This window comes from Macaca fascicularis, chromosome 10 (assembly GCF_037993035.2).
Source record: "Macaca fascicularis isolate 582-1 chromosome 10, T2T-MFA8v1.1".
Classification (NCBI taxonomy): domain Eukaryota; kingdom Metazoa; phylum Chordata; class Mammalia; order Primates; family Cercopithecidae; genus Macaca; species Macaca fascicularis.
This window is the reverse complement of record NC_088384.1, coordinates 84,069,373-84,091,450: the sequence shown is the minus strand read 5'-3', so window position 1 is coordinate 84,091,450 and position 22,078 is coordinate 84,069,373. Positions and strand designations below refer to the sequence as shown.

Genomic DNA, 22,078 nt, shown 5'->3' with positions numbered 1-22,078 from the left:
CTTTTTTTTTTGTTGTTGTTAGTAAGAAACCACACTTGGATCAAAGCTACATGTATAGCCCAGACTTCTCCAAGCTCAGATTTCCTTATCCAACTGCCAAGGTGCTGACTATCTCTCAGCCTTTCCAGCTTTTCGTGTTTATGTATAATAGAATCTTAATTTTTTTTTTTTTTGAGACAAAGTCTTGCTGTGTTGCCCAGGCTGGAGTGCAGTGGTGTCATCTCGGCTCACTGCAACCTCTGCCTCCAGGGTTCAAGTATACAATGTGAATTCTTGGCCAGGTTTGATGATTTACACCTGTAATCCTGGTACTTTGGGAGTCCCAGGTGGGAGGCTTTCTTGAGCCCAGGTGTTCAAGATTAGCCTGGGCACCATAACAAGACCCCATCTTTACAAATAATCTAAAAATGAGGCCAGGCGTGGTGGCTCACGTCTGTAATCCCAGCACTTTGGGAGGCCGAGGCAGGTGGATCACCTGAGGTCGGGCGTTCAAGAACAGCCTGGCTAGCATAGCTAAACCCTGTCTCTACTAAAAATGCAAAAAATAGCTGGACCTGGTGGCAGATGCCTGTAATCCCAGCTACTCGGGAGGCTAAGGTGGGAGAATCGCTTGAACCCGGGAGGCAGAGGTTGCAGTGAGCCGAGATCCCGCTACTGCACTCCAGCCTGGGGGTGACAAGAGCAAGACTCCGTGCTCCCCCCCCCCACAAAAAAAATGAGGCTGAGCACAGTGGCTCACACATGTAATCCCAGCACTTTGCAAAGCGAAAGCAGGAGGATCGCTTGAGGCCAGGAGTTTGAGACCAGCCTGGGTAACATAGCCAGACCCTGTCTCAAAAATAAATAAATAAATAATTAGCTGGGCATGATGGTGCACACCTGTAGTCCCAACTACTTGGGAGGCTGAGGTGGGAGGATCACCTGAGCCTAGGAGTTTGAGGGTACAGTGAGCTATGATCGCACTCCTGCACTCCAGCCATGGAGTAATGGAGTGAGACCCAGTCTCAAAAAATAATAATAATAATAATAACACCTTAATTATTTGCCCAAACTTATTCCTTCCGTGAGATGTATTCCACACCCCTTACCTGCCTATCAGATTCTGAATTATAGCTGCTTCTCCCAGGGTCCAGACTACCCTCCAGGCTGGCTGCTGCCCCTGTGCCCACCTGCTCTCTCCCTGTGCAGAAGCATGCCTTCTGCCACTTCACTCCTCTGCGCAGTCCTGCTGCTCAGGAGAATGTCCAGAGATTCCACTGGGAGCTGTTCACAGATGTCTTACCTTGTCTGGTCAAAGTTTTTGGTGGTGGTGGTGATGGTTAAAAAAAAAAAATTACTATCGTAACCATTTTTTTTTTCTTGGTACTCACTGGTTATAGCTTTTTTGTTTGTTCGTTTGAGACGGTGTCTTGCTCTGTCGCCAGGCTGGAGTGCAATGGCATGATTTCGGCTCACTGCAACCTCCACCTCCTGGGTTCAAGCAATTCTCCTGCCTCAGCCTCCCGAGTAGCTGGGATTACAGGCGTGCGCCACTATGCCTGACTAATACAGGCATGCGCCACAATGCCCGGCTCATTTTTGTATATTTAGTAGAGATGGGGTTTCGCCATTTCGGTCAGGCTGGTTTCGAACTCCTGACTTCGGGTGATCCACCCTCCTTGGCCTTCCAAAGTGCTGGGATTGTAGGCATGAGCCACCGTGCAGGCCCCCATACTTTCATTATTGAACTTAACACCTTGTTCATTCCCTTTAAGGCACTTTGCATTGTATAATCATTACTTTTATTAATTTGTTTACTGGTGTAATGCCTGTTTGGCTTAAGAGGTCTATTGTATGAGGGCAAGGCTAGGCCCACTGTGGGTGCACAAAACACATTTGTTGTATGGTTGAGGTTCAGTAACTGGCCTTGGTCACGCAGCCTCTCATAGCGGAAGTAGAATTTGCCTTTGGGTTTAAATTACTTGGCATTTATGTGACTAATCCCAATCATGTACTACCTCCACTGTATTTTTTAAAAATTAAAAAAAAATGTTTTTAAGACAGGGTCTTGCTTTATCACCCAGGCTGGAGTGCAGTGGCATGGTTACAGTTCATAGCAGCCTTGATCTCTCAGGCTCAAGTCATCCTCCCACCTCAGCCTCCTGAGTAGCTAGGACCTCAGGTGCGAGCTACTACATCTGGCTAATTAAAAAAAAAAAAAAAAATTGGTAGAGATAGGGTCTGACTGTGTTGCCCAGACTGGTCTTGAACTCCTGGGTTTAAACCATCCTCCCTCCTCCGCTTCCCAAAGCGCTGAGATTACAGGCATGAGCTACCACACCTGGCCCCTTGTATTTTTTCAGTTAGAATTTTTTGGGTTTTTTTGTTTGTTTTTTGGAATGTTTGTATGTTTGTTTTGAGACAGGGTCTCAGTCTGTCGCCCGGGCTGGATCACAGCTCACTGCAGCCTCGACCTCTTGGGCTCAAGCAGTCTTCCCACCAAGTATCTGGGACTACAGGCTCACACCACCAGGCTAGGCTAATTTTTGTATTTTTTGTAGAGATGGGATTTCGCCTTTGCCATGTTGCCCAGGGTAGTCTCAAATTGCTGGGCTCAAGTGATCTTCCCACCTCAGCCTCTCAAAGTCCTGGAATTACAGGCATGAGCCACCGTGTCTGGCCAGATTGTTTTTTCTTTTTTTTTACTTTGATAACAACATGACATTTCATGTCACTGGATTACAATTTGTTCTTTTTTCTAACATTTTCACTGTGGAATTTCCCTACTACAGCCAGTATTTACTGTACTCACTTATGTGTTCATGAAGTGGGGAGCTGGGTGCCTGCTTCTGGTTGCAGTGTTTCATCGTATGGTTAAAGTCTTCCTCGCATTTTCAGGAACACGGTCATAGTGGCAGGCATCTGGCTTGTCCACAGACTTCAGGGCACTTAGCTTCCTATTAGGAGAAAACGTTTTCTATCTATCAAAGTAGCCTCATTGTTCTTCAGTGATATCCCAATTTGTCCCGGGTGTGGCGAGGGCACGTGGCCTCGGAGGTGCCAGTGGGCCCATCGGGTGCATGCCTCCTCCCTGTGTGAGGGGAGAGCTGCCCCACTCTGCTTTTTATTGTATTCAGCAAACATTTGCAGGTGCTATAGAGGCCTTGCAACTATTTTGCATAAGTTGGGTCAAATCAAATTCACAAACTCACCAAACTCCTACTGGCCACTGCCCTCCTCATGCTTGTCCTCTGGACTGAGTTACACACCAGTACCCCCTTTCCTTTGGCAGGGCCAGATCGTGGCACCCAGAGGCTGCCGGGACTTTGGCTGGGACTCCTGCTTTCAGCCTGATGGATATGAGCAGACGTAAGGAGCCCTGGTTTCTTCCCTGGGGTGTGGGGTTGGCATAGCCATGGTTTGGGTTGGGCCAGTGCCCCGCCCAAGTGCAGGCATGCGGATATGGGCTGGGGAGGCTCTGAGGGTGCCGTTCCAGCCAAAGGCAGCTCTGCTGGGGTGGACACTAGGAATCTGGGTGGCCTAGTCCATGGTCGGGAAGGCAGCCAGATGGCACCGGGAGTCCTGGGCTCTAAGGCTCCAGGTCACCCCACATCAGCTGTGTAGCCAGTGGTTTCGCCTCTCTGGCCTTGGCTTGTAAGCTGTACCTCTGACTTTTTTTATTTGAGACGGAGTTTTGCTTGCTGCTGGAGTGCAGTGGTGCAGTGGTGTGATCTCGACTCACTGCAGCCTCTGCCTTCCGGGTTCAAGCGATTCTCCTGTCTCAGCTGGGATTGCAGGCACACACCATCATGCCCAGCTAATTTTTGTTATTTTTGGTAGAGACGGGATTTCACCAGATTGGCCAGGCTGGTCTCAAACTGACCTCAGGTGATCCACCCGCCTTGGCCTCCCAAAGTGCTAGGATTACAGGCATGAGCCACTGCGCCTGGCCACATCTGACAGTTTTATGGCGTCATTTTCTGACCCCCATCTAGGTTGGGAAAATGTCCAGGGTTTTGCAGCCTCTTGTGGGCACTATTTTATGCCCTCAAAGTACCAGTTGTTCTCAGTAGTTCGCACGAATCCCCCCTTATTCACACAAGGCACGGGCCATTGTTGGAATCAGGCTTTCCAGGCTGGAGGGGCCCTGAGGGAACGCAGTCTGAGGCCCCACAATAGCCCCAGCAGGGGTAAGGACATTGTGGAACCAGCCACTAGCCATATGGGGCTGTGGAGTACTTGCATGTGGTGAGACCCAGAAATGGAATATTTTTATTCAGTGTTAATTCATTTAAATAGCCACACCTGGCTAGTGGCTACTGGCTGCCGTCTTGCACAGAGCAGTCTGCAGGCCACAGGCGGGGTATGGGATTCTCACCTCACTGCCGTGCTGGCACGGAGGTCAGGCCCCTGGCCAGCTGTTCAAGTGCTCCCCCGCCCTCCGCGCATTAGAGGAGACTGCTGTGTTTGCTCTGTCAGGCCCCACTGCTTCCTGTCAACAGATGACAAAGCTGATCAAACATGTAGCTCATCCCCCCTGTCCCCAGCTTCCCTTAATGACTTTTGGGCACACTAGAGCAAGTTTAATATCCCTCCATGCTCATTCATGGGGGTTTCTGCCCCAGGGGAATTGAAAACTTGATCCGATTTTTAAAAGTTAACTGGCTGCCAGCAACTGCTGGGCCCCTCTGCTTTTCTGGGGGTCTGTGAGCTTTGGACTCCAGGGATGAGATGAGGTAGGGTAGGGAGGGGGTGCGTTTCCTCCCTGAATCTGGGCTCCCTGAGCTGTTACTGTCATCCCTCAGGTACGCAGAGATGCCTAAGGCGGAGAAGAACGCTGTCTCCCATCGCTTCCGGGCCCTGCTGGAGCTGCAGGAGTACTTTGGCAGCTTGACTTCTGCGGCTGGGGGAGGCCCCTCAGGCCGGGGATCTGGGGAGGGCTAGCCTGAAACCTCCCGCATCAGGCAGGCACCCCTGGAAGTACTTCCTTCAGGGTTTCCCCTTCCTGGGGGTGTCGAGTAGCCTCACCAGCCTGTCTGGAGGAGCAGCTGGCTCTGCTCTGAGAAACTCTGGGCAAGTGGATGCCATTCTCTTGCCCTTAGGATTCACTGCTCTCTCCTACAACCTCCAGGCCTGGGATCCTGCAAGGACCTTGGGTGGTAAAGCTGGACTTGGTGGGAGTGAGGGCTTGGGGAGGAACCATGCAAATCACCTCCCATGTTTTTTAAATGCAATAAATAACACTTCTGGATGAGACTTGTTTCCAAAATAAACCAGCTATATCTGTTTTGAACCCTGCCCCAGGCAGGTGTCTGTCTCAGTCTCCTTTGGCAGGTGCAGGAAGCCTTTTAGGTGGGGGTGGGGATGGGGACACGGGCAGCACTCTGTGGAAGGCGTTCGGATGCCACTGTGAACTGGAGTGTTACATCTCCACTCGCGTTCCTGCCTCACTCAGTGGCATGGATTGTGGGCTGACCTCCACCCTGGATCCATGCTGCCCCCTACCTGCAGGTAGTGCCAGGGCCTCCATGAAGCCTTACTGGGTTGGGGGCTGGGCGGTGTGGCACGCCCAGTGCTTTTGCCTTATGCTGTTACACAGCAGAGCCGCTAAAATGTTGGTTTACAATTACAATGCCCAGTTCATTTTTATGGTGAGGAGGGGCTGGAGTCCTCGACCCCAGTTGGCTTGATAGCCACAGTTCAGCCTGCCGGCTGCAGACCCCTCAGGAGACCTCGCTCATGCCACACACCCTTACTCTGTGCCCTGGAGAAGTCATTGCCTGGAAGGGACTTCCCCAGGTGGCTGCCTTGTCAGAGTGTCCAACCCAAGGACATTCAAGGGGGGCGTGGTAGGCTCAGGCTGGTGGGGCACCCCCAGGCTTGCTTCTGTGCCCACAGGCAGCTCTGGAGAGACCCCTGCAGTCCCTGTGACTCCATCCAGCAGGATGGCCCTGGGTCAGGACAGTGTCGTTCCTTCACTCCCCTCTTGCCTGCAAGCTCCGGCTGGGTTAAATCCCCAGGAGGTGCTGCGTCCCTGCCCAGTCTCCTGAGTCTCCTTGATGGGTGGGAAAAGTCTAGCTGGGCCTCAGACGTGGGGTGCTGGGGGCCTGCCTGCTCCTTGCCAGTTGATCATGGATGCAGCCCCCCTGTGCAGGGAACACCCAGGCTACTGATGAGGGTACTCCAAAGAAGAATCACATGCTGCCTGGGTGGGATGGGGACATAGGCGTGGGGCAGGGCACCTCTCTGTATTGCCTGTTCAGCTCCTCCAGAATTCTGTCCTGGGTGCACATGACACTTTCTGCCCATTTTTTTTTACTTTAGCTACCTGTGATACTCTGAAGTATATATCTAGTTCCAGGCAAGGTGGCTCATGCCTGTAATCCCAGCACTTTGGAAGGCCAAGGTGGGAGGATCGCTTGAGCCCAGGACTTCACGACCAGCCTGGGCAACATGGCAAAACCTTGTCTTGGGCCGAGCGCGGTGGCTCAAGCCTGTAATCCCAGCACTTTGGGAGGCCGAGGCGGGTGGATCACAAGGTCAGGAGATCGAGACCATCCTGGCTGACACGGTGAAACCCCGTCTCTACTAAAAAACACACAAAAAAACTAGCCGGGCGAGGTAGCGGGTGCCTGTAGTCCCAGCTACTCGGGAGGCTGAGGCAGGAGAATGGCGTGGACCCGGGAGGCGGAGCTTGCAGTGAGCTGAGATCCGGCCATTGCACTCCAGCCTGCACTCCAGCCTGGGCTACAGAGCGAGACTCCGTCTCACAAAAAAAGAAAAAGAAAAAAAAAATTGTCTCTACAAAAATACAAAAATTTGCTGGGCATGGTGGTGCGTGCCTGTGGCCACAGCTACTCAGGATTCCGAGGTGGGAGGATCCCCTGAGCCTAGGGAAATCGAGGCTGCAGTGAGCCACGATCGCACCACTGTACTCCAGCCTGGGCAACAGTGTGAGACCCTGTCTCAAAAAAACATATATGTATTTGGTCTTTGACCCCTTTCCTAGCAAACAACTTAAAAACCCTCAGAAACTCCACACTGATGTCTTCTTGTGTGCTAATGAGGTGGCTGGCAGCATCTAGGTAGCTTGGTTATGGAAAGACCAAGACAGGACAAGAGGACTGGGACTTTCGGTCTCCACCCCCCGCCACACCTCCAGGGAGGGGCAGGGCTGAAGGTTCAATTGATCACCAGTGGCCAGTGGTTTATTCAATCATGTCTGCGTAATGAGGCCTCCCTAAAAACCCAAAAGGCCAGGGTTTGGGGAGTTTCTGAATAGCCGAACATGTAGGGGTTCCTGGAGGATGACACCCTGGGGAGGGCACACAAGCTCTGTGCCCCTTCCCCCACACCTCACCCTGTGCATCTCTTCATCTGAATTCTCTGTAATAGCCTTTTTAATAAGCCAGTAGGGTGGGGGGCAAGGCCCTGGGCCCATTAGCTCTTATTCATCACTGGGAACTCCATCAATGCCCAACCCTTTTTTTTTTTTTTTTTTTGAGACAGAGTCTCGCTCTATCGCCCAGGCTGGAGTGCAGTGGCCAGATCTCAGCTCACTGCAAGTTCCGCCTCCCGGGTTTACGCCATTCTCCCGCCTCAGCCTCCCGAGTAGCTGGGACTACAGGCGCCCGCCACCGCGCCCGGCTAGTTTTTTGTATTTTTTAGTAGAGACGGGGTTTCACCGTGTTAGCCAGGATGGTCTCGATCTCCTGACCTCGTGATCCGCCCGCCTCGGCCTCCCAAAGTGCTGGGATTACAGGCTTGAGCCACCGTGCCCGGCCGCCCAATCCTTAAAAAATAATTTAAAAAGGCCGGGCGCGGTGGCTCAAGCCTGTAATCCCAGCACTTTGGGAGGCCGAGGCGGGTGGATCACGAGGTCAGGAGATCGAGACCATCCTGGCTAACACGGTGAAACCCCGTCTCTACTAAAAATACAAAAAACTAGCCGGGCGTGGTGGCGGGCGCCTGTAGTCTCAGCTACTCGGGAGGCTGAGGCGGGAGAATGGCGTGAACCCGGGAGGCAGAGCTTGCAGTGAGCCGAGATCACGCCACTGCACTCCAGCCTGGGAGACACAGCGAGACTCCGTCTCAAAAAAAATAAAAAATAAAAATAAAAATAAAAATAAAAATAATAATAATTAAAAAAAAAATTTAGGCAGGGCATGGTGGCTCATGCCTGTAATCCCAGCACTTTGGGAGGCCAAGGCAGGCAGATCACTTGAGGTCAGGAGTTCAAGACCAGACTGGCCAATATGATGAAACCCCATCTCTACTAAAAATACAAAAATTAGCCAGGCGTAGTGGCATGCACCTGTAGTCCCAGCTATTTGGGAGGCTGAGGCATGAGAATCGCTTGAGCCAGAGGTGGAGGTTGCAGTGAGCCGATCAGGCCATTGCACATTAAAAATGAGACTCTGTCTCAAAAAGAAAAAAAAAAAATTAAAACCTGCTAAATATAAGTAAATGTTTCCCTGACTTTTGTGAACCACTCTAGCAAATTAATTGAACCCAAAACAGGAGTCGTGGGAACCCCAAGTTGAAGACAGAGTGTCAGAAGTTCTGCAGGCCCAGACCTCAGACTGGTGGGAAGGAAGTGGTGGTCTTGTGGGACTGAACCCTCAACTTGGGGTTTCTGAAGCTATCTCCTGGCAGGTAGCAGTTGGGTTGAATTGAATTGAATTGGTGGGCACCCAGCAGCTGTCCTATGAGAAATTCCTTACTTGGTCACAGAAATCTTCTGTGTTGACTGTTGTGCACAGTGAGAGTAGAGGAAAACGGTTTGAGTTGGTTTTTCCACACTTGCTACCCGTCCCCAAACAGCAGGGTGGAGAGCATGCGAGCATGCAAGTACGCTCATACTCACCTGGATTAGTTCTCCGGGCCCTGGGGGCTCCTGATCTCCCACTCAGCACCAGGCTACCCAGTGTAAGGTGGCATCTCATGTGAGCTTGCGGTTCTCTAATTACCAAGCGGTCTGAGCACCTCTCACTACTCCTGTTACAGTTGGCCTCCTTCCCCTGTTCACGGCCTCTGCCTCTTCTGTTGGGGCTGCTGTCGCTTGTTGGTTTGCAGGAATTCTTTGCATATTTCAGATATTTGCATATTTCAGATATATTTTCAGTTTTAGACGGAGCCAATCTCTTCTGTCTGCTTAGTCCATGGGGCATTTGTCAAGCTAGTCCAGGAGGCGATGTGAGCCCCAGGTGTTCCTGCTGACCACTGTTGCCACGCACAGGGCGCTCCCCTGAGCCAATATTCCCTGTTGTCGGCTGCCACTGTGAGACCCTGACCAACAACAAATGACCAAGCCAGAAACACTGCACCTTCTCCCTCCATCAAACCACTCCCGCCCCGTGTCCTGCCATCGGCAGTCCTCCCACCTCCCTCCATCCACGCCAGTGCTGCCCCCGCCCTATAAAATCCAGGATCCGCACAACACATGGGATGGTTCATAAGTGCTCCACACGGGGCCTCGGCCTCCCGGCAGGCAGCTTTCATCTGAGAGTCACAGGGCCCTTTGCTGTCACCCTGATGGTCCCTCCCGCCCCACTGCTCTCCACCAGCCACAGCGCCTCAGTGGCCCCAAGCCCTCGCTCCTCTGGACCCTCGCATATGCTATTCCCAGAACGCTTTCCCTGCAGGTCCTGGAAAAATGGCGATGCAAAGGCCTCCTGGATCTTCCATGTTTCACTGTTGGGCCAGTACCCACTGTGTGACGTTGGAGGTGACAGCCCACAGGAGGCATTCCATAGACTCGGTCCCTTGCGTTCCACTTCCCCAGGGAGGGCTTCCCCTCCCCACAGTGTGGGTGGGGTGGCAGTAGCAGAGACAGAGGTAGCACATAGGAGCCTAGAAACAGGAGCTTTATTCTCTAATGTGCGTACGGCAAGTTCCTTACACAATCAAGGAAATGGTTTCTCTTTCAGGCATCGACTCTTTTATCAAAAGAAAATCCATCCTGCTCAGTCCCACCCACCCTGGGCAGAAGTTGCCCTGAGCAATGCTCTTGGCACAAAGCTAAAGGATAATGGGAGGGGTGGGCACATACCACTGCACCCCTACAATGCCCAGATGCCCCAGGCCTGAGTCAGCCATGAGAAGGTGCAGCACAGAGCAGTCACCCACACACCTACACCTCCCCTCACAGCCCCAGAGCCAGCCTGGGAGGACATGGGAAGCTAGCGAATGGGGCGTGGCTAGGGCCTGCCAGTCAAGGCCTGTGCTCAGCATCCATGACATCCAAGTACTTGGCTTCAATGATTCGGGGCAGGAGGATATAGCTGCGGGGAGGGAGGGACAGGAGGATGAGCCTGGATCAGAGAGAAGGCAGTGGGCACCCATCCCAGCCCACCCCAGCCCACCCACAGGGCGAGGCTCTAGGCCTCTCCTCCCCGCCTGCCTATCCCAGCCCGCCCACTCTCCACTCCTAGACTGGAGCCACTCCTACCCACTACCCACCCCAACCCGCCCACTCTACCTCTAGGCTGGGCGCCTCCTGCCCACTGGCCACCCCAGCCCACCTACTCTCCACCCCTAGGCATGACCCCTCCTCCCGGGCACCCAGCCCAACCCACCCATTCTCTGCCTCTAGGTGGGACCTCTCCTTCCAGCCCCTGCCCCAGTCCGCCCATTCTCCGAACCTAGACTGGGCCCCTCCTGTCCACCGCCCACCCGCCTGTACCGGATGGGGATCATGGCGATCATGATGAGAGGAAAGATCATCTTCATGTAAGGCAGGGAGCTCATGCCGAAGGCGCACAGCAGCAGCAGCTGCAGCACCTGCAGGCCTGTGAAGTAGTGGATCTTCCTCTGGGGCACCCTCCGGATGTAGTGTGTCGGGGGGTATGTAGTCTGTGGGCAGCAGGGACCGGGTGTGGGCAGGCATGGGGCTGTGTCCCCACCCACACCGCTCCCTCACAGGGCCAAGCGCTCACCTGCTCCTTGAGCAGCAGGGCCACGCGCTGGACAAGCTGATTGCCATCGAGAGAGGTGAGCGCGATATAGAGGAAGAGGCCATAGAGCACGGGCTTGGGGATCCACTGAAGCGGGACCGGCAGCAGCAGCAGGGACAGGCCCACCAGGACGCTGGCGCCCAGCGAGGTCAGCCGCGTCTCCTTCACGTTCACAATCCTGCAGCGCCCCGAGCCACCAGCGTCACCTCTGCACCCCTGTCCACAGGGCCTCATCCTTCCCTATGTCCCATGTGGTCAGAGGCTCCCCACTCCTCAGGGTCCATGGTTCTTGCCTGCCTCACACTCACGTGTCATAGATGTGCCCGTTCTCCACACGCTCCTCCACTAAGGCCAGGGCTCGCACATGCAGTGGGGAGTGGGGGTAGGCGGCATGGATCCAGGGCAGCCCAAACAGAGACAGCCCCGTGTTGATGATGGCGACGAGCAGGAGGTCCCAGTGGTAGGCAGTGCCCTTCACCAGCCTGCAGCAGACGGGCACTCGTGGACAGAGCCCCACAGGAGGGGGGCCCCACCCACCCCACCCTTGCCCACCCTCCACACCTGTTCTCCGGTGCGTTCACCAAGCCGGCCACCAAGTTCTGCTCGATGAAGAAGAGCATGGACAGCAGGAAGCCGAGGCCCATGGCGCTGCTGATGGCCCTCAGGGACAGCGACTGGATCTGTGCCATCGCAAATGGGCTCTCGCTGGGGTTGTAGCGGAACTTGCTCACTGCAGCAGGCGACAGGCTACTGCTATGCCTGCAGCGCCTGGGGAGCTACCCCACGCCACCCGCCGCCCGGCCCCAACTCACTCTCGATTTCCCGGAAGCCGTGGGAGCTGATGAGGGAGAAGGCGAGCACCGCGATGGGCAGAGCGCAGTCGGACAGGATCTCGCGCACGCAGGGGTGCAGGTAGGGGCTGGGGACAGCAGGTGCATGAGCACAGCCTTTGGCCCATGGGGCCCCTCCCCTCCCCACGCAGCCCCTCACCTCTTCTTGAATTGGTAGAGGGTGTAGCCCAGCCAGAGTGTGCCCAGCATGATGAGGAGGCTGAGCACAGCGGTCGCCTGGCCTGAGTGCGTGGCCAAGGGCAGCTCCGTGGGGCTGGTCCGGAAGCTGGCGTTGAGGGCAGTGTGGAGGCTGGCGTTGAGGCTGGCACCGAGGCCTGACAGGCTGACCAGGGATGAAGTCCTTTTTGTCTGGTAGTCGTCCAAGTGATGCCCATAGTAGTACTTCCAGAAGACTGTGGACACAGACCCACAGGCCTTAGCCCTCTCCAACATGTGGCCCTGGAGGGAGGGGATCTCAGGGAGAAAGGGCTTCAGGGGGAAGATGAGGGGACCCTGCCGACATGCCCATGCACCCACACTCCTGCCTACTGTCCCTGTCCCATCTCTGACACCTCATCACAGTCGGCCCAGTGCCTCTGCCCCCACTGCTGATCCCACCTGCGGTGGCCCCATCACCCTCCAGCGTGAAAGCCTCTGCCTTCTACCAGCCCAGGGCTCCCAGAGCACTGCACCCTTGACCACGGGCACACACTCAGCTTGAGCCGGTCCTATCTGCCCCCAGCCAGGGGCAGTGCAGAACCTCCCATCTTGCCTGAGTGCCCTGTGCAGCAGGTGGCTCCCAGACGCACTCACTTTTAACCATGCCCTTGACAGCATCCAGCACAAATGTGATGGAAATGAAGAGAGCAATGATCTCCTCCGTCGACCTGCCAGGAGGTGATGAGCCTCATCAGAGTGGATGTCATCAGGGGGCAGGTAGGGGAGGCCTCCCTGAGCCCCTGCACAGTCCCCTGCCTCCTTCTGCCAGGAAGAAGACCAGGGCCCTAGGCCTTGCCTGAGTCCACCCCTGCCCCTTGGGGCAGTGATATGGTGGGGGCACCCCATCACCCTGGGGTTCCAGGGGGCTGAGCCAGATCCCAAGCTTTAAGGGTCCCAGAAGCTCACAGAAGGGCCAGTCACCTCTTGAAGAGACTCATGACCAGGCTGAGGTTGAAAAAGGCATAAAGTGTGAGGAAGAAACTATTCCACAGGCCTGTCCACGCGTAGAAGGAGCTGAAGTCCAGGTCATAATCATCACAGATGACACGAATCACTGCGGGCAGGGGGCAGGGCGGGTCAGGGCCTAGCAGGAACCAGGGGTGTCAGGCACCATCTCCCGCCTCAGCCCCCACTGCACCCTGGATGTAGAGCGCCAGGGGCGCGGTGGTCAGCAGAATCACCAGTGGCTGCCCGGAGAAGAGCGCGTAGAGCAGGCCCCCGATGCTCTGCCCGGCTATGGTCTTCTGCACATCTGTAGGGGTGGGGAGGTCAGGCGGGCGCTGCAGCCCAGGGCCCTGCCCAGCATACCCCCACCCACCACCTACCGCCAGCCCCTCACCAATGGCCCCGTCTGTGTTCTCGTCATTGAGGGACCCGAAAGCGATGGTGGGCAGGAGGCAGGCGAAGTAGAGGAACAGGGTGGTGGTGATGTATTTGCCCACAGCCTTGTTTTTCCCAATAATGCCTAGGAATGGGAGACGGGAGACAGGGTTTGCTGGGGATGCAGGACAGGCACACGTGTGGGCCCGAGGCCTGGAAAGCAGAGGCCCAGATGGCTCTGCTGACGTACCGTCAGTGAAATCCAAGGGGTACAAGGGGAACCTGCGTGCGATGTCCTCCCGGATGCCCTTCCCGAAAGGGACAAAGTCCTTGCACTTTGGGGGCTGGAGGAGAGGACAGAGCGCCTGTTAGCCCTGTCCGGCCCAAGCCCCCGCCAACCCTGCCGGTCCATACTGGCCTCCACCCTGTACCTCTGGGTGTCTGTGGGCAGGGAAGGAGACTGTGCTGTGTTCCTTCATTCTCAGCGCCACTGGACCGTGGCTCACCATGGTGAGCAGCTGTCTCTGATGCACCAAGGCCTCCTTGAATTCCTCCTCTGTGCGGGTCTCCAGGAGCTTCTGGCGGAAGGCGATATCCGAGAACATGGTGGCAAATGTGCGCGCCACCTCCATGGCAGTCTTAGTGCTTTTCTAGGGGTGGAGGACGGGAGTCACATCCACCACCCCTGTGGAACAGAGGAGGCCCTGCCCGGGCCCAGCAGCTGGAGGTGCTCTCCCCATCAACTGGCAGCAGGTTTCCTGTCTGTTTGTTTTTTGTGTTTTTTTGAGACAGGGTCTCACTGTCACCCAGGCTGAGTGCAGTGGCGCACTCACAGCTTATTGTAGCCTCCACCTCCTGGGCTCAAGCAATTCTCCCACATCAGTCTCCTGAGTAGCTGGGACCACAGGCACACACCACCATGCCAGGCAATTTTTAAATTTTAACTTTTTGTAGAGACGAGGTCTCACTATGTTGACCAGGCTGGTCTCAAACTCCTGGCCTCAAGCAATCCATCTGTCTAGGCCTCCCAAAGTGCTGGGATTATAGTCACGAGCCACTGTGCCCAGATGCTGGTAGCAGGTTTTATTCTACAAAGTTCAGGCATTAGTGTACTCTGCCATGATTTCAACCAGGTCGGCAGAACACCACAACTATCATCGATCTATATTTTTCTTATAAACTCCTGATTTCTTATAAACTCAAGATATTACTTTTGTCCTAAGTAACAAAAGTCTGTGTAATCACAGATAATGAAACCACAATGGAGAAAAGTGTTTACCCAGCTACGTTTCCCCAGTGGTATTTGCACTGTCTGCGGGTTTGACTTTCAGAGAGGATCCAAGCCCATCAGGCACTCTGTCTCTCGCCTGGCCAAGGTGAAGCCTGTCCATGAACCATGAACCATGAACTCATGAACTCAGTGTACGGCCCTCATCACGGCAACCTGCTCACCTAGGGGCAGTGTCTGCCCATCTGTTGCTCAAACTATAGTCCTGGGGCACTGTACATGTTTGCTTTAGAAGAGGGCCATGCTTGGCAGGGCATGGTGGCTCATGCCTGTAATACCAACACTTTTGGGAGGCTGAGGTGGGCAGATCACTTGAGGTCAGGAGTTCAAGACCAGCCTGGCCAACATGGTGAAACTCCGCCTCTACTAAAAATACAAAATAATTAGCTGGCTGCAGTTTTTTGGTGGTGGGGGGGGGGCCTGTAGTCCCAGCTACTTGGGAGGCTGAGGTGGGAGAATCACTTGAACCTGGGAGGCGGAGGTTTCAGTGAGCTGAGATCATGCCTCCGCACTCCAGCCTGGGCGACAGAGCGAGACTGTCTCAAAAAATTCCAGCTACTCGGGAGGCTGAGGCAGGAGAATGGTTTGAACCCGGGAGGCAGAGCTTGCAGTGAGCCGAGATTGCGCCACTGCACTCCAGCCTGGGCGACAGAGTGAGACTCCGACTCAAAAATAAATAAATAAATAAATATAAAAACAAATAAACAAATACAAAACCCCCAAAGAACAGGTCCATGCTGCTGAGGAGGAGCCCAGTGTCAGGGGCTGGGGGATCTGCCTCTAGGCACCAGGCTTTAACTCAGCTCTGAGCTATTGCTCCTTCTGTCAGGGCACCCTGCTGGGGGCCACTCCCTCCAACCCAGGGGCTGCCCTTCCTCTCACACCAGCATAGCAGCATCTGGGGAGGTTCCCGCCATGTCTGAGATCCCTGAGCACCCCATTTTCACACAGAAGGCTGGGGCAGAAGCACGAGAAGCTAAGGGAAGTTGAAGCTGAAGACCCTGCCAAGGCCTTGGGAGGGGTCCTGGCAATCATCTGTTGAGATTTGTTAAATCCTTTTCCTTAAAAGACTCCCGAAATTGTATCAGTTCCGGCTCCCACAAAAATCACAGTGTCCCAGCCAGGGGGTGTGTGGCCCAGGAAGGAGTAGGGCCCTCAGCCAGCAAATCACAAAGTCAGCCAAGTCAAAGAAGGGCTGAAGGGGCGGGCAGGCCAAAGGAAGGCCCCATGTTGGCATAAGGATAATGGTCAAAAGCATTTCCTTTCAGTCAAGGAAATAGAAACTTTTCACCAACCCCTGGGGAAATGAGGACTTGCTAGGCCTAGCAAGATGTTTCTGACACACCCACAGGGCCGAGGTGAAGGGGAGGGGAGAGGACCAGGCCTTCAGAGGTCAGGACATGTGGGAGGGGCCCCCAAGGAGAGGGCGGGTAACCTGGGGCCCTCCTTCTTCCCCAGGACGTGGCACTACCCACTCACCATCTTGGGTGGGGCCAGCACCAGGATGACGAACCGAACCTCACAGGAATTCTCCCCCCAGTTCTGTGGGCGAACCAGGCGGCTGATGCACACATGCCGCTTCTGTAGGGCCTTCAGGGTGCAGCTGGCGGGGGGGGGAGGACACAGTGCACAGTTGCATCCTGGGGAGCTGGGGCTCCCCCACCCAGAATCCCCTCAACCTTGACCCCTGGTAACCTCTGCTAGGGAGGGCAAAGAAGAGCAAATGGGATGGTTCTTGGCAGTGCTTCAGCCCTCTTCTCCCGAGTTGGTTGGGCCACCAGAGCCCCAGGACTCACAGGTGGGCCAGCCTCTGCAGGGCACAGGGGACATGGGATGCCCAGTTCCACTGTGACAAGAAGTGGGGGCCAAGTGGCCCGGCAACTCACATGATACAGAGCCACGACTGCTGGTAGCGCACCCCTGTCACTGTGGCGGTGACCCCTTGGATGGTATCTGACAGCAGGTGGACTGCGGAAAGAGTAGGCGGAGGGCGGTGGGTCAGCAGCTCCCACCGACGTCCCCGCCCGGGCTGGGAGACCGGCCTCACCTTTACCCTGCATGGGTGCGCCGGCATCGGTGAAGAGCATGGCCATAAGCAGGTCTAGGTTGCAGTCTGGCTCGGTGTTGTCAGGGTCCTGGGCAAAGCGTTGAAGCATGGACCGCAGCACGTTATCCAGGGAGGTGGCCGTCTCGTTCAGGACGATGCTGGCCTGTGCCAGGAAGCCATCTAGGTCGCGGTGCGCACGGATCTCTTCCTTGAAGTTCTTTAACTTCAGGTACTAAGGGGACCCCAGGGACAGAACCACACGGGCCCATGTATGAGATGCTGTCACTGCTTGGTCTCTCCCAACCAGCCAGCTGCAGCAGCCCAGCCCTCAGCCCTCAGCCCTGGGCTGGTGTGAGCTCCCTGTTGAGCTGCTCCTGGAGGCGTGGGAAGAGGTGAGCAGCAGGAGGACTCTCAGGGAAGCCACCACCTCAGCCCCTAGGTAGAGGCCCCAGGACCACCTGCAGGACGGGCTGCTCACCTTTCGGGAGGTGTGCAGGAGCACACAGCCACCGGAAGTCGCTTCATTCTCTGCTGGAGAAAAGTGGGGAGGGCTCAGGGTGCCACCCTTTCCTCAGGTCTTTCTTAGTCAGGCAAGTCACACCTGCCCAGTCCCGTGCCCTCCCCCAGCCTGCCCCTGCTGCAGCCCCCGTACCAGTGTTGGCGGCCTGCATCTTGAGGTTGACATTGACAAAAAAACGGATGCTCTCGCCAGACACAATGGAGGAGTTCGCAGTGTCGAAGGCCTCATCCCCCAGGATCTCCTCTCGGGCTTCGAAGGTGTCATCTGTGCCACACGTGTCACACTTGTAGTAGCGTAGAGACCCAGCTGCTCCCAAGAGAGACCCCCAAGAGCAAGAGGGGCCTGGCTGTTAAAGTGCCGCACACAGGAAGGAGGGGCTCCCAGCTCAGGGAGCAAGGACCTCTGGACTGTCCCACTCTCGGGCTGTGAAGGGAGAGGCCATCCCACGGGCCAGGAAGGCAGCTTCTAGTCCTGCTCCAGCCTACACAGGACATGGCAGCTGCCACACAGGGACTCTCCAGCATTCCCCAGCCGCTGGGACCAGGACCCTGCGCGGCTTTGACCCTTCAGTGTGAGAAAAACATGTCCACTCCAGACACGCTGGGGCAGGCACGGAGTGTAATAATGCAGGTGAGACTGTCTAGCCCCTGCCCTCCCAAAGTAGGGGACACAAGAAAGACAGAGAAGCTGCCGTATCCACGTGGCACTCTCTCTCTCTCACACACACACACACACACGCACACACTGCCTTGTGGGCACAGGGTCTTAGAGGTCCCTCTCCACAGGAGGGCAGGTGGGGAGAAGCATCGAGGCTGAGAGACCCAGTACACGTATCAGACAAGGTCTAGGAAGCAGGAGAGCCAGGGAAACAGAGCCAAGGACTGACAGAGGAGAGGACCCCGGGGCCTCATGTCAGCCCTGCCCCCATCGTGCCCCTCCTTCATGTCCTGGGGGCCCTGGGTAAGGGCACATGGAGAGTGAGGATGTGTTATGGCACCTGTGGGATGTGGGACCCCAGAGTTGACAGCCTGCTCCCCTTGGTCCTCAATTCCTGCAGCTGGCCCGCAGCGCACCCCCCTGCCTACAGGAAGATTTCCTGGTAACATGCAAATATTCCTCTGCCCTGAGCCCTGCGGGGGTTCCCTGCAGCCTACAGATCACAGCCTGAGCCAGCTCTGCTCCCCCTGCCCTGACCACTGGCTCCTCAGGCCAGTTGGTCAGCACCCTAGGCATGCCAGGTCCTGTCCTCCAAGCTGAGGGCTTCCCTCCCTGGCGGGCCTTTTTCAAGACTCACTTGGAACCTCCTCCTCCAGGAAGTCCTCCTAGGTCCCTGCCTCACTCCTAGCCACTGGCAGCCCTTCCTGTCTTGTGGGTCCCCTAAGGTTCCTCACTTGTAGGTACTTCCAGGAAAGGGGCCCTTGTAGTTCAGACCCCACTGATGCCTGACAGACACCTGTGCAGAAACAGAGATGGGTCAGCAGCACGCCTGCACCTGCCAGGGAGTGACTCACCCTGACTCATTTCCACTCCCGCCACCAGTTTCCTTGGCACATCCCAGGCCCTGTTCCCCCAGTGTCCTGAGTTTAGCTTGGGCCCCTTCTGGGCAAGAAGCCCCAGTACCTCCTGCATCAAAGTCCCCAAGGACTGGTGACCCCAGGCCCAGGCCTGCACTACCTCCAGAGCCCAGAGAAGAACTATTAGGTCAAAAGACACCCTTGCGTTTGGGAGGCCAAGGCAGGTGAATCACGAGGTCAGGAGATCGAGACCATCCTGGCTAACACGGTGAAACCCCGTCTCTACTAAAAATGCAAAAAGAAAAATTAGCTGGGCATAGTGGCGGGCGCCTGTAGTCCCAGCTACTCAGGAGGCTGAGGCAGGAGAATGGCGTGAGCCCAGGAGACGGAGCTTGCAGTGAGCTGAGACTGTGCCACTGCACTCCAGCCTGGGCGACAGAGCGAGACTCCGTCTCAAAAAAAAAAAAAAAAAGAAAGAAAAGTTCTGGAGCTTTGGTTCTGGAGCTCATGACAAACTCCTTCCTCCCCGTGTTAGGCTTGCCTTGTTTAAATTGTCTGGTTCCCCTGGCCCGAACTGGTCCTCTGCCCCTCAACCAGCACCCACTAGTCCCCTCCACTGCCCTTCACACAGCCCCATTCTTCCCCCATACTTTCCCTGATGCCCTGAGCTCTACCTTAGGCTTAGTGCTCAGGTCCCCTAGATTAAGGAAATGCCCAGCTGACACTACCAGGTCCCTGGAGGGCTCCTGCAATGCCAAGTCCTAGTCCCAGCCCCATATGTAACCTGCCCACCAGCAGCCTAGCACACAGAGCCCCCACGTCCTGGGGGCCCTGGGTAAGGGCACATCAGCCCTGTGTCTACGCACTGCTCTACAAACACCCCTCGAATGGTCAGGCCACTCATGGGGCTGGGCACAGGACACAGCCTGAAGCCAGCCCAGAGACATGGGGAGGAAGACAGCTGGACTGGTACAAGCAGGGACAACAGGAAGGTGCCCGAGGGACTGTGCAGCACAGAGGCCTTATATTTCTTTAAAGAGACAACAACAGCCATTCCCTCCAGGGCTGGGTGAGGACAGAGGGATAGGGGCATACAGAATTCCTGGCCCAAGGCTAGTCAGATAACAGGCCATTGTCACAGAAAACCTTGGGAAAGAACCCCAGAGGGTCCACCTGGTCCAAGTAGCCCAGGAGAAGGGGCAGCCTGCCCTCTCAGGTCCACGGGGGATCCGTGTCTAGCTTCCTGGAGAGTGGAAGCCAAAAGCATTCCAGCACTAGAGTGGCCCAGACAGGCGACCAAAGCCACAGGACTCTGGTGGGTAGGCTACACGCCCTGGAGGCTTTTGCCCGACAAGCTCCCTCTGCACACGCATGCTCCCCGAGAGGTACTCACTTGAATCCTCGAAGTATCCATTCTGCGACATGCTGGGAGAGTTTTCTGCAAGGGAAGCCAAAAGGTCACCAGCCCCATGGACCGAGCCCTGGACCTCCTGTGTACACCTGTCTCCCCGCCCCCCAACCTGGCTGATTCCTTCACTCTTCCCAGGGATGCAACCCAGGCCACCCTAGGGAGAAAGGGAAGCAGGGGACAGTGCTCGGGAGGGAGCCTCATGGGGAGCAGGGGAAGCCAGCCTTAATCTCAGAAATTCAATTCCTTAGCCCATCTGCTAGGGGCTGCCCAGGCGGGTCAGAGGCGAGGAGAGACGTTCTAGGGATGTCTTTCCACCGAGTTGGTACCAGTACCATGTTCGCTAATCCAGGCTTTCCTGACAAAACCCTGCCCTGCTGCAGCGGGAGGAAGGGACAGGGCCTGAGCGCTCCTCTCCCTCTCTCTCCTCCGCTGCCAAGGCAGGGGATCTCTCTGCACATCCCTCCTCTCACTCTCAGACCGGTCCTGACGGCCATAAACGCCCATTGCAGGCGCAGTTCCCCCGACCCCCGTCACGCGCCCTAGGTCACACGGGGGCCGACAGGCAACGGTCTCCAGCCCTGGGACCGCGTCCCGACAGCCTGGAAGGCAGAGCAGTTGGTCCAAAAGGGAGAACAATTAGGGGTGGGAGGAGAGTCTGAGGGACACTGGGGTCGGGGGAGGCTGCGCCCTCCCTGGGCCGGGCCCCGGATGGTCCCGGCTGTTTCTGCCTCGCGGTCGGAGGAAGGAAGCGACAGGGGGGGCCGCGTGCACGAGAGGAAAGCGCCTCCAGACTCAGAGACCTGGGGGGTCGGGGCGCAGGATGTGAATGTAGGCGTGGGGCGGGAGCCGGTGCTGCATCCTGAAGTGGGGGGCGGGGGCGCTGGGGCGCGTCCCAGGCCGCGGGAGGGACAGCGGCCCTGGGCGACGAGGGTCTGGGAGGGTTGGTCTGGTGCACACTCCGTTTCCGTCCCGGCGGCCCACGTGCAGGTAAAGGGTAGTACAACCTGGGTCCTGGCCGGGAGCCAGGGCTGGCCCTCTGGTGTCAGAGCAAGGGAGAAACTGCTGCGGCAGCGTAGGGCACGGTCAGGGGTCCCGGGACTCTCAAGACCGGGCGGCCCCCACCGCGGCGCCGGGCGGGAAGATGCCCGGGCGGAAGGTAAAATGAGACCTTCCGAGGTGGCGGCCCGCCGGGCTCCCAAAAGCTCGGCGCTCGGGGCACTGGGAGCCCCACAGCTCCGCCCTGCCCACTTTCGAGCTCCTGCATCATCTGCTCAACTGGGTAAGAAATTCAAGACGGCGACAGCAGAGCTCTAATGAAACCAAGAGCGCAGTGGCCGCGAAGCCGCGCCCGGGCCTCCCGCACCGGTGCCCTCCTCCCCGCGGCTGGGAACTCCGCAGCCCTCTGGCCCACCGGCCCCGGCCCGCGCAGGCCGACGGCATCCGCGTTCTCCCCGGGGTCCCCGACGGCTCCGCGTCCCCGCCTGGCCGGCCTCGGTGGCGGAGACCTGGGCGGCCTTTCTGCCGCGCCCCCGGGTTCAGGCACCCACCGCACGGCTGGAGATGGAACACGCGCCTAGTGGCCGCGGCCATGGCACACTCGCGCACTCACGCCGCGCTCCGGCGTTTCTGGACCCCAAACTCGGCGACTCGGGCAGGCCAGCAGCGGGAGCCGGCGACACACCCCCGCGCCGCGCCTGGGTCCTAATGCCGCTCAGACGCCACGCCCGGGCGCGGGAGGCAGAGCTGCCGAGGGCTAGGACCCGGCCGCCCGCCCGCGCCCTCACCCGCGGGAGGCTGGTCCAGCCGGGCCGGGCTGCTCCCCGCCGCCCGCAGCTGCTGGGCCAAACCGAGTAGACCCGGTTCCTTCGAGCCTGTGCGCACCGGACCCAGCGAACCCAGCGTCGCGGGGTTACGGGCTGGACAGGGCTGGGAGCTTCTGGGAAGACGCTCGACTAGCCCACGAGCCCACCAAGCTGTGCGACTGAGGCAGACCCC

At 56.8% G+C, this 22,078-nt stretch overlaps 2 protein-coding genes and 1 long non-coding RNA gene across 19 annotated transcripts in view; 1 reads left to right on the top strand and 2 right to left on the bottom strand.

Annotated features, from left to right (window-relative positions):
- LOC123567123 (uncharacterized) overlaps nt 1-3,372 on the bottom strand; it is an 8,515-nt gene extending 5,143 nt beyond the window's left edge. Inside the window, exons 1-2 of the long non-coding RNA XR_006689821.3 lie at nt 3,192-3,372; nt 2,792-2,936 (exon numbers count right to left, since the gene is read on the bottom strand). This is a non-coding gene — a long non-coding RNA (uncharacterized lncRNA). The remainder of the gene's footprint in view (nt 1-2,791; nt 2,937-3,191) is intronic.
- The window catches only part of ITPA (inosine triphosphatase), a 19,361-nt gene extending 9,504 nt beyond the window's left edge, over nt 1-9,857 (top strand). For 2 of the 3 annotated variants that reach the window (XM_065522842.2, XM_015457837.4), the window contains 2 exons: nt 3,272-3,348; nt 4,785-5,269. In XM_065522842.2, the coding sequence (XP_065378914.1) occupies nt 3,272-3,348; nt 4,785-4,923 (216 nt within the window). In that variant the 3' untranslated portion in view covers nt 4,924-5,269. Of the gene's footprint in view, nt 1-3,271; nt 3,349-4,784; nt 5,270-9,103 lie in introns of those variants that run through there. The other variant, XM_065522844.2, reaches the window with a different exon arrangement.
- On the bottom strand, nt 9,825-22,078 carry SLC4A11 (solute carrier family 4 member 11). Of its 15 annotated transcripts, none has more exons than XR_012419201.1 (20): nt 21,631-22,078; nt 20,066-20,110; nt 17,291-17,422; nt 17,117-17,166; nt 16,639-16,870; nt 16,478-16,559; nt 16,071-16,194; nt 13,735-13,953; nt 13,554-13,647; nt 13,323-13,448; nt 13,122-13,235; nt 12,905-13,037; nt 12,578-12,651; nt 11,925-12,177; nt 11,747-11,853; nt 11,496-11,614; nt 11,243-11,416; nt 10,917-11,112; nt 10,664-10,833; nt 9,825-10,262 (listed from the first exon to the last, which is right to left on the bottom strand). XR_012419201.1 is itself a non-coding variant. In XM_005568467.5 (20 exons), the coding sequence occupies exons 1-20, from the start codon at nt 21,671-21,673 to the stop codon at nt 10,193-10,195; spliced, it is 2,649 nt and encodes an 882-aa protein (XP_005568524.2). In that variant the 5' UTR covers nt 21,674-22,078; the 3' UTR covers nt 9,825-10,192. The 15 variants fall into 15 exon arrangements, 13 of the variants coding, with proteins under 13 accessions (XP_005568524.2, XP_073860975.1, XP_073860976.1 ...); XR_012419200.1 differs by having other exon boundaries at nt 17,117-17,169; nt 17,291-17,464; nt 21,631-21,732; XM_005568467.5 differs by having other exon boundaries at nt 11,496-11,664; nt 17,291-17,464.